General features: G+C 49.7%; 1 protein-coding gene across 1 annotated transcript in view; it reads right to left on the bottom strand.

Annotated features, from left to right (window-relative positions):
• Window positions 1-9,591, bottom strand: part of LOC116844428 — a 22,851-nt gene extending 13,260 nt beyond the window's left edge. The window contains exons 1-2 of the mRNA XM_032815927.1: window positions 9,417-9,591; window positions 6,774-8,885 (exon numbers count right to left, since the gene is read on the bottom strand). Of these exons, the coding sequence (XP_032671818.1) occupies window positions 6,774-7,284 (511 nt within the window). The 5' untranslated portion in view covers window positions 7,285-8,885; window positions 9,417-9,591. The remainder of the gene's footprint in view (window positions 1-6,773; window positions 8,886-9,416) is intronic.
• Window positions 9,592-10,802: the final 1,211 nt, after the last annotated feature.

The following is a 10,802-nucleotide window of genomic DNA, read 5'->3' as shown; positions in this document are numbered from 1 at the left end:
GAGAGAGAGAGAGAGAGAGAGAGAGAGAGAGAGAGAGAGAGAGCGCAGAGGTCGATCGCGGGACGGTTTATTGGCTGGTAGGTCGCTTTTATAGATTCTATCGTTTTGTAGAAATTAGACGGCTGCGCGGCCCAAGCTGTGCGGATGGATAGATTGAATCCTTCCTCGCTTCATTCTCTCTCTTTCTCTCTCTTTCTCTCGCACACATTCTCCTTCTCGCTCTCTCCTTTGTCGTGGCGTTCCGCGGCCCAACGCCGATACCCCAGAGAGTTATATCCTGGCACATAATGACCGTTATTTAAAACCGAGGGAGGCCGGTCATCGCCGAGGGCGCGTCTGGCGCAACATTCTTGCCTCGTGTAAGACCTCGTCCGAGAGGTCCGCGCGAGCAAATAACGATATATAGTATATATCTGCACATATCGGATATAAGAGAGCCCGAGACATCTCCGCGGCCGGGCAGTTGGCAGTAAAACCATACGGCCGCGTCGGATAAGCCGATCTATACGATTCCCTCGGCCCGCAATCACGATCGCAATACTGCACGCAATTCATTCTTCGTTTCTTCGTCCCGACAGACTATAGAGAGAGAGAGAGAGAGAGAGAGAGAGAGAGAGAGAGAGAGAGAGAATGAGAGAGAAAACGAGAGACGTCCTTCTCGCGGCCGTGCCGGAGCGCCGCGCCCTAAACCGCGAAATCCACATCGATCTGCTCGCACGAAAACGATTCAGCCGATCGCTCACCCGAACGGAACGATCACTTTTATCGCATAATTTATGCATTTTTTGACGCGTCCGACGAAGCAACGCGATAACGAGGTGACGCAAGCCGGATGACTAAGAGGCATAGCGCGCGTCTGTTGCATCGATCACGAGGATACACCTGTGGTGTAGATGATCCCGCGTGAGTGCTCGCGCAGCGAGAGGATGTTATTTCTCCTCGACGGGAGGACGGGCTTTCTTAACATTCATTCATTTGTTCATTTCTTTATTAGCGGGGAGGATTGTAATTCCTTTGATATACATAAAAAAGTTGAAAAATAAGGAGCAAAGAAAAGAAAATAATACAATAACGTACAATGAGAAAAAGTATCTAAAAAATAATAAATATTTAAAATTCTCTTATTTAAGTAGAATAAACAATTGTTTTCTGAGATTTTTTTTCTTAAGGTCCTCTTAAAGTTAAATATATATTTTCTTATTTGATAAATATTTTGTATATTGGTATAAGTGAATGTTATTAATATCCATTGAATAAATACTTACTATTTTCTAGATATTTTTCTCTCTTTCAGTATACATAAAAAAGAAAGCAAAATTACAATAATAAAAAAAAAGTGAGAAGAGAAAAAATCTCCAAAAGTTTAAAGTAAACTTCAGTAGGGAGATTTAGCCCAAGCACTTCGTAATCGCAATCCTAAATAACTTATCAATGGACATTATTGAAATAGTTAACTGCAAGAGAATCGGCAAGTGTACTGATACGACTTGAAGGTGTAAATTTCCCATGTAGCGTTCTATGTTGTAATTCAACAAGAAGAAAGCATGTATAAAGTGGATGTGGTCCCGCTAAGATGTCTGTTCGTTCCGCGCGCTGCTATCGGTCATTCGACGATTTAACTTTTTACGACTCTCCTTCTTTGGGCGCACGAGAGCGCGCTTGCCCTTTTTTACCTTTTCTTCTCTCCGCGGCTGATCGCGACGGTGCATCTTCGACGTTCTCGATTCGCCGTGGGCGAGCGGTCGACTGTCGAAAGGTGGTACCCGCGCCAAATAAACGGGTGCGCGATTATGTTGTAAATCGTTCCATAAAACTCGAGGGGGCTACCGGCAACATCAACCCTTGTCGAATCCGTGTTAACGGTACAGCGTCGTGGATTAGGAGTGAAAGAATGGGAAAAAAAAGAGGAAGGGTTCTCGACTCTCGCGTGAAAGAGGAGGACGTCGACCTCGACGTCGACGAGAGTCGCTCTTTCTCTCTCTCTCTCTCTCTCTCTCTCTCTCTCTCTCTTGTACTCTCTTTCTCTCCAGGTTTACACGCCTAATAAATTACTGTAAACTGGAGCCCGGCTGCGCGAGTCGTCGGCTCTCGTGGTTCGCACGAATAGCAGTTAAGCCGCGGCCGGTGATTTGTGCGATATCGTCCATCGTCCCTATCAGTCCCTGGAATCAGATGCGCGCCTGAATCTTCCCCTAGTAATTTTATCCCGGTTGAAGGTTCAAGTTGCGCTCCTCCGACAAGATTCCGTTTTGCCGGACGACTCGCGGACAACGAGCCGCCACCCTGAACGCGCGCTCGCGTTGAGCATCGTCCGCTTCGTCTTCTTTGTTGCACGAGATTGGAGCTGAAGCAATTCGCGTGTATTGAAAGGAAGAAAAGAGAATCGCAGAATGTCTTCTTCGTCGTACATTGTCATCATGTGTTACTGATATGCTTCTCTACGAATAAATTCGTTAAATTCGCGGCAGTTGAACATTGCTCGAAATATACATTTAATCGGCGCGGAAAAGAGACCCGCTCATGACTCGCGCAAAGAGGAAAAGGGTACAGAGCGCGCGGCTTGAATTAATATACCGGATTTCAGAGACAAGCGTGACCTCGGCATTCGACGGTGGAATTAAGCCGAGAGAGGATATTTCTCAGGACATTATCTCGCGGCCGCACTTTACGCACTTTGATCCGAGACACATTACACGCGGCTCCGTAACGCGCTTCTTATCCACCGCGAATGTCTTCATTTCGTCCCCCGCGATCATCGCGCGACCCCTCGGAAAGCGTTGCGCGTTGCGTTGCGTTGCGTTGCGTCTGGTTGTGCGCGGGGGAAAAATATACGCGGCCGATGCGCCTCTCGGCGCGCTTTTTACCCTCGGCAGCTCGGGTAAGCTGATTACGATGATGTATAGCGGCCACGAATGCATACCCGTGATACAACTGGCTGCAACTTATGGTTCTCCCTCAACGAGAGGCCCCACCAGGCCGCGGGCCCTTTTTGCCCCGGCATCTCCGCCGCGGGAAAATTGCGAGTGATGCGATGGAGGCGCGCGCAGAGAATCGCGATGTGTGCTTAATCAGCTTGATACCGACTGTCCGGCATATTGAGTTAACATTTCTCCGTTCTCAGACCGCGAGAGACTCGCCTTAGAATCGCCGGCGGCGCGACGCAACTCTGTGTTCTTTCAGACGAGATCTTTGGAGTAATTGGTAAATCAACACAGAGACGGAAAAATCTCGCGGCGAATAGCGAAACACCCAGCCACCCAGCCCAAGGCTGCGAATCCCTTTCGCAACAAACCTGCATGACGGGATGAAGACCAGTCGCGACGTCGAAATTATTTTGTCACGATTTTACTTGTGTAATATGTGGTGTTTAAAGAAAAAAAAAGGAAGTATAAATTCCACCGCGATGTCATTAATGTGTAATTGCGGACCTCGATTTCGTGACGTCCGCGCTCGATAGGCGGAAATCGAACGGTGTCGCGTTACATCACACTGTCGACGAAATTACATTGCGGTTTCGCGCAATAGCCCGCATATCAACGGGAGGCTCGATCTTTTTTCTCGCTTTCCGATCAAAGTTCGACCAGCCGCTTCGTCGTCTCCTCATGGAGATGTCGGAGTCGTGACCAACTTTCATAGTTTGCAGATTTTTCCTTTTTGGCTTCACAGAATTGCAAATCCTTGTACAGTGTGAATGCGCATATGTTAATACATGGCGTTGTAGTCCGTGTTACACGAAAAGTAAGGAAAATTTTTTGTGAGAATTTCGCGTGGGTTTCCCACCGAAGAAGAAGAATCCTCCCCGACCCGGTTGTGCATAAAACGCGACGCCAAACGAAACTGCTATGAGGAAAACCAGTCATCCCCGCGGTTTTCGTCCAGGAATAGCCGCTCTTAGGTCGCAGGAAATTTGTCTAGCACTCACCCGTCGCGAATCGATCGCGGCGGAGAACACGAGGGCGATAACGCTGCGTGACTTCTCATTCGCTCCGTGCGGTCCGCTATTTGATCAGCACGCGCGTCTATTACTTTTTGCACGAGCGCTCGAAATAGTAAACGTCCACGGACGCTTCTTTATTGTCGCCGAGGGGAAGAACGGGCCGCCTCGGGCCTCGGAACGCCCGAGCGTTTAACGCGGAACCAATTCGTCGCGCCGTCGCCGCTGCGATAGAGAGCCACGCTTTTTTCTTCTCTCTCTCTCTCTCTCCCTCACACACTCTTACGAGAGACCATCGCCCGCGCGCGCGCTATTCCGCGTGAGTTACGTTACACGGCACTCGTGGCGAATTCGTGGGCGTGAGGTAACGTTCGCCCGCTCAATTTACTGTTAGTACTCCGGTCGATCCGCCCGCCCGAAGTGCCGATTTACGACGCGAGGCCTCGTATTTGCGCGAAGCTTCTACCCCGTTCAGCATTTTCCCGTTTTCTCCGTGAAACGCCCAGCGACCTATCCGGTGGTATCCATCGCGAGAAGTAAGCTTGACAAAAGATCATCTTATTTTTCCATCTCGTCCTTGTACTCTCTGTGATATCCCGCGTAATCAATTCTGATTTTTCAAAAGCGATGAACTTCGTAACGCTTGTTGGCAAAATCTGCCTTCATGTTATCGAACCTCGAGATTTCGAGTTGCTTTCTCTTTCACACAGCTATACATTATCACTTTCAACCAGCATTCGTTCATTGTCGTCAATGCATATCTTTGCAAGTAACCGTCTCAAAATGTATTTTGATTAATGGGCATTACTCCCAAATGTTTTCATTGTTGTCATTTTATGGCGATTATTTTTTTTATATTGACTAGAGTTAGTACAGTTGCAAGCGCTGCAAACAAGCACTCATCAGCATTTTGCATCTTATTTTGCTATTATAACTTTTCTTCTGCCTTTTCTATCCTCTTTCAACACTCGGTGTGTGTCCTATGTACGTCTGTGTGCGCGCCTGTACGTACATCTATGTGTGTGTACTTGGGCATTTATAGAGGCGTTTTCGCCTCATTTTTGGTGTGCACTTTTTGTTTAGTTTTACTGCATGTGTAATAACTATACTTAGGCACGTAATGAAAAGTTAATATTATTATAATTTAATTAATTTATTTTTTATGAGACGCCTTTCAAAATGAAAATCGCAAAGTCACCTCTCCAGTCATTTCAAGGTTTGCATGGGACTCAACGAAGACTAGAGATCGATTGCCAACACCTCGACCTCGCGTCCAAGCCGTGAATCATCGGCACACGCTTTGCGCGGAATAACCAATCTCACTTTCGCGAAAGCGCGGTGATAGGCGGCATTTTTCTCGCATGAATCGGTCGTGTCGTGACGAAAAATTCGACAATTCTGACGTCAATTCGCCAGACCTGTTCCGGATCTCGCACGTTTCGTCAGAGGCTTGTAATCAGACTGCAACTTAACCGTCTCACGCCACCGCTCATTGACGAGAGACAGCAGGTAAACGTGTGTACGCGTTGCGTTCAACCATCGTCGTCACGATCCAGTCGCTCGCAGTCAGCCACTTAACGCGTCTGACTCATAACAGCCACGCATCGTCTCTCACTAATGACATTTTCATTAAAATACGAAGTGCGTTTATTAGAGGCAGTTAGCGGCAGTTTGGCGGGACACTGTCGTGCGCGCAACGCCAATTGCACGTCTCGCGTCCACGATGAAGGAGAGGAGGAGACAGGAGCTGGTGGAATAAGGAGAATGAAACAGACAGACAAATAGAGAGGAAGAGAGAGAGAGAGAGAGAGAGAGAGAGATGAGAGGAAAAATGTCGATATATTGAACGGCTTTTCACGCGAGCGCACCGCGAAAGAACCGGGCGTCGTTAGCTGACGTTTCTCTTCTTCGGGGGGGCCACCCCGAGCCTAAACATTCCCTACTTTACTCTCGCCCATTCGATCTAATAGGTCCGCATTACCTCGCTTTATTGCCTCGTAATTTCCATTTCTGATGTCAGAAAACCAATATAAGCTGCGCGAGATAGCGCGCGCGCGCGCGCAGGGGCGGCGGTCTCCGTCGAGCGCGCGGCGAGTCTCGCGACTTACTTCGCCACAAAGTGGTTTACGATTGAGACGAAAAAGAACGACGCGGGACGTTAATCGTATGACCGAGCGGCTCTCTCGCCTCTTCTCTCGTTCTCTCCGTCTCTCTCTCTCCCTCTCCTCCCCCCTCTCGAGGTCAGGGCATTATCATTTTTCTCGAAGGTTCCTCTTTCGCGTCCACGCGAGTCCGAAGGCGCGCGCGATCTCGATGGAGTCTATAACCTGTTCCGATGATTCCAGCCGGATGATCTCCACAACCGTTACCGTTCGCTCTACCGAGCATAATTTACGTGCTCCGCGCTGTCGTCTATCGCGGACTGGGGCCATTAAAGAAGACGTTGCGTCGCGTAGCTCAATAACAGCTCAAATAACATTTAAAGACCGTGAGACGTCTGAAAGACGTCTAGAGGACGTCTACAAGATTAAGACGTCCCTCAAACTCGGACATCTCTCGAGCATACAATTTCTGTGTTTAGTTTATCTCCGTCGCCCCAATTAGCCTTACACGCGAGCAATCTCTCCTCCTTTTTATTTGGGCTGCTGTCTTATTGAAAATGCCGCTTATAAACTGCAGACGCAAATCACGGCGGATCAAGAGTCCCGGCGATTACTTCGCGGCAACAGCTTGATCCGTCGCAATTTCCTGGGCGCGATCAAGACGCGCGATCAAATTCGTTACGCGCCATGCGGATCGGGGATTTAGATGTCGATCGAGTGCTGCGCACAGGACTCACCTGGATAACCCTCCGGGATGACGATCTCCGGTCCCACCTTGACATCATGCCGGTACCGGTGTATCAGCAGGCTCGCGGTGACTCTCAGCGACCTCGGCTGCTGCTTGTACAACAGCACCGGCCTGCCGCCGGCGCCTTCGAGTCTCACCACCCTCGGCAGCGAGAATCGATCGAGAAACTCGCGGAGCGGCATGTATCCGCCGCTGGAGCCGGAACCACCCTCGGCGGTCGCCTCCCTCGAGCTCGGCAGGGATTTCGGCAGCGAAGGCACCTCCTCGCTGGACATCGTCGAGAACTCGCCGTTCGACGACATAACTACACTTCTAGTCACTTCGCGAATGACATCATCGTGTGGATCGTCACGTGCATGCGGACGAAACGGAGAAGGCTGATAATACGGTCCAGAGATCACCGCCAAGTCGAGAAAATCGGGTGCTGGTAGATCGGCTAGAGAGTCTGCTTCTTCTCCTTCTTCAGGGCGACGCCGAGAAGCTCGAGGGCGTAGCGTCATTTGATCTTCGTGGCGGCGAGGCAGGCTCGACGCTTGCTTTCGAGGGCATTTTTACTCCTCTCTCGACACCCGCTCATTACCGGTTAATAATGGGCTCGAATAGGCGACCACTTTTTACGATTATGTCACTCCGTCGCGGTCGTCACTCTGGTCGTCTCGCAGGCGATTGATGATACGTGTTGCGCGTCGATGACAGCTACACTAATTCTCTGATAAGTTTGATCCGCTTCTTCCTTGAGACGATAATTGCGCTATCGAAGATACGTGGGAGAAAGAGCGAAAAATCAGGCGAAACACATGAGAGGGTTAAGCAATCGGTATTCTTGCTCGCGTTCTCCGAGGAATGATCGATTCTCTTTGTCAAACGGTATGAAACATCCGCGTGAATTGGATCGGACGTTTAGGCCGGATCATTGATCACGGTGTTAAACAATACGTGAAACTCCGTTCACTAGCCACTAAACCGTTGCCCGAGGCAACGGCGCGCAGTGAGGATCAGGGATCACGAAACACCGTCGACGATCCGTGTCGGACGAACCGGTCGATCGTCGTTCCGAGTCGGCGGCACTGTCAAGACGATCCGCTCGCGGGTTTGCCACTTTCCGCGTTACACTTTTCACACGACTGGATCATCTCCTCCTCTCCTCTCTTATTCTTCCTGCTCGTCTTGCTCTTCCGCCTCCACCGGTCAGGGCGGTAGCGCGAAAACTATCACGATCTATCGATAGTATCCTCGACGGTAAACACCGCTGAGCGCGGCCGGCCGACGCATCTCTTCTTCTTCTTCTTCTCCTCCTCCTCCTCCTCCTCCTCCTCCTCTTTCTTCTTACGGGCAAAACTATTACGATCTATCGGCCGGTATCCGTGATGACCACCGGCGGGCGAGTGAGGGAAGAAGAGGAGCGCGCGTTCCTCTATCTTCTTACGGGGAAGCTATCAGTATCCATCGACGATATCCTCCCTGATGGGGCGAACGCCGGCGAGCAGAAGAAGCGAACGATGAAGACCGCCTCTCTCTCTGCACGCGGCCAACGAGGTATCTTCCGGATGTCCTGTTCCCAATGATGAACGACGAGGCCTCCTCTTCCGGGCTGTGTGTTTCGTTTTCGAGCTTTCGTCTGCCAGGCGTCCGCGGAGGATGGATGGATCCGATGGATGCGATCGAACGATGAATCCCGCACGGCTGAACCCGCTGCCGCTCCTCGCTGTTCTCGCGCACTCTCTACTCCTTCCTCTCTTTCACTCTCTTTCTCTCTCCCCCTCCCTCTCCGTCTGTCTCACCTTACGCGAAGGCAGTTATCTCCCGCGGTTCGATCCCCGTGGCGTTTATGATTTACCGGTGCAGCCTTTCTTTCGCCGTTTTCTTACGCGGGTCTCGCGAGATACATCTCTCGTGGCGGGCGTTTTTATTGCTTTATACCGGCGTGCAGGCCGCGGGGTGCCTTCAGACGCCTTGATAACTGGGTCTGAGCTGCATCCTGGTAGCCTCGAACAGGACCTACCGTGTCCCGCGCGGACGAGGGCGAGAGAAGGAGGCAGAGGTCCCGCGGGGATATTCTTCAGACACCTTGTCGGCCGAGGTCGCGCCACATCGCGGTGGTCTGAAACAGATAGGCCGAGATACGTGCTCAAAGTGCTTCTACCGCGGCCGGACTGCATCCGATCGCGGAAACGCGTCCGCGATTGATCGGCGCCGCTTCCTCGTGAGCGAGACCTAACTGACGCGTTTAATCGTCGTGTTGAACCGACCGCGTAATTAAAAAACCACGAAAGATTACTTTTCACGGGGCAACGGGGCAATTTGCGAGATCGATCTTTTTTGAATTCCGCCGCGGGGTAGAGCCAGCAACGCGGTCATACGAAGTAACGAAGTCCCCAAATGCATCCCTCGGCGCGGATCAGAACTTCCTACCTAAATTTTCAACTAGAATTTTTACCTAAGGGTCCTCTAGACCCCTCAAGAGCTTAAGTTGTACCAAAAGATCCCGTGTAAACGAAAAAGCGGACGAGACGACGACGATAACAACGGCGATAACGACGATGATGTGAATTATCCATTCCGTTATTTTCCACCGTGCGGCTAATCAACGCGTCGAATTTTCCGAAGAGAGGAGAACGGTCTATCGATTTACCGGAGAGTGGTGCGTATTATTTCAGCCTGGTTTTCTGGCCTACAGCGGGACGCGCCTCCGCACCCTTGAAAGAGAGAAAGAGGATCCGATCGGATCGGCGGACGCGAAGTCACTGACGCCCGGCTCGAACTGAGTGGAGTGTAAGAGGTCCACCGGCACCAAGAGCCGCACGTACACAGGCACCGGCGCGCAGGTAGGGCCACGTAGTCGCGCTGGTACCGTGCCACCTCTACCACCGGCCGCTCTGTCAGTGCCAGCAATACCAGCGGCGGCCTGAACCTCGCCCGGAGTCCCTCCATCGCGCGCCGGTTAACAGAATAACGCAACACGGCGCAACCGGGCCGACCTATGTGGACGTGGGCTTATTCAATATGGTTCCTATTGTTGCTCGCGAAGGAAGGTGCCGGTGTGTTACCCCACAGAGAGGAGCGAGCGCGCGCACCGCCCTCGGTGCGCTGCTTCCTCTAGGAGCGTAATAACCGGCCGCGGTAGTAGCATATACCGAGTCGGCACGCCAAGTGTGTATGCACAGCAACGACGAGCAACGGACCTGACAATTGCGGCGTGCTGAGATTAAATGGCAGCCGATCAGATCGACGCCGGGATCGGAAGCTACCAGTGAGACCGCGCGAATCGATCTCTCGCGAGGAAGGGACGGTGAGAGGATCGAGGGAAGGGACGGCTTCTCGAGTGTTGAGCTCTTCGTCGGGTCGCTTCGTTGGGCTCGAGACGCGTGATGCGCCTTGATTTTTACAGCGATCTCTTGAATCCTGGATTAAGATTCTCAATTGGGACTTCTCCACGAAGATCTTATTCATTCATTCATTCTTCTTTCTCTTTTTTAATATTGATTTAGAACTAAGGTTCCACAGATAATTGTAAGTATATTATTGAGACAGCGTTCTCAAGGTTCAATAAAGGGGCGAAATATATTTAAACTGTAATGTCGGTACGCGTCTCACAAAGCTAGGGCTTTGTATTTGCTATAAAAAGCAATGTCTCTCAGTAATATTGTCATTAGGGATGATATCCACTTTATACAATTCCATTTTCAGATGATTAGATTCATTGATACAGTTATACAGTTACAATGAGAGAAAAAAATATTTGAAAAATAGTAAATATTTTTTTTTAGTAAACATTAATAACATATTTATTTCGATATATAAATCGAAATCCTTTAGTTTAAATAGAAGAAACAATTGCTTTCATGAAAGGCTAAGATTTTTTTAAGATTTTAAGAAAATGTATATTTATTTATTTGTACAAAATACTTTATATCAGTATATAAATAAATATGTTATTAGTATCTTTATCGAATAAATATTTTAATATTTATGATTATTTTTTAGAAATATTTTTTTTTGTGTAGGGCATGATAAAAAT

Source organism: Odontomachus brunneus, unplaced genomic scaffold (genome assembly GCF_010583005.1).
Source record: "Odontomachus brunneus isolate Ranch 3 - 2012 unplaced genomic scaffold, Obru_v1 Obru_scaffold_041, whole genome shotgun sequence".
Lineage (NCBI taxonomy): Eukaryota > Metazoa > Arthropoda > Insecta > Hymenoptera > Formicidae > Odontomachus > Odontomachus brunneus.
The sequence above is the reverse complement of the archived record's forward strand: the minus strand, read 5'-3'. Positions and strand labels throughout refer to the sequence as shown.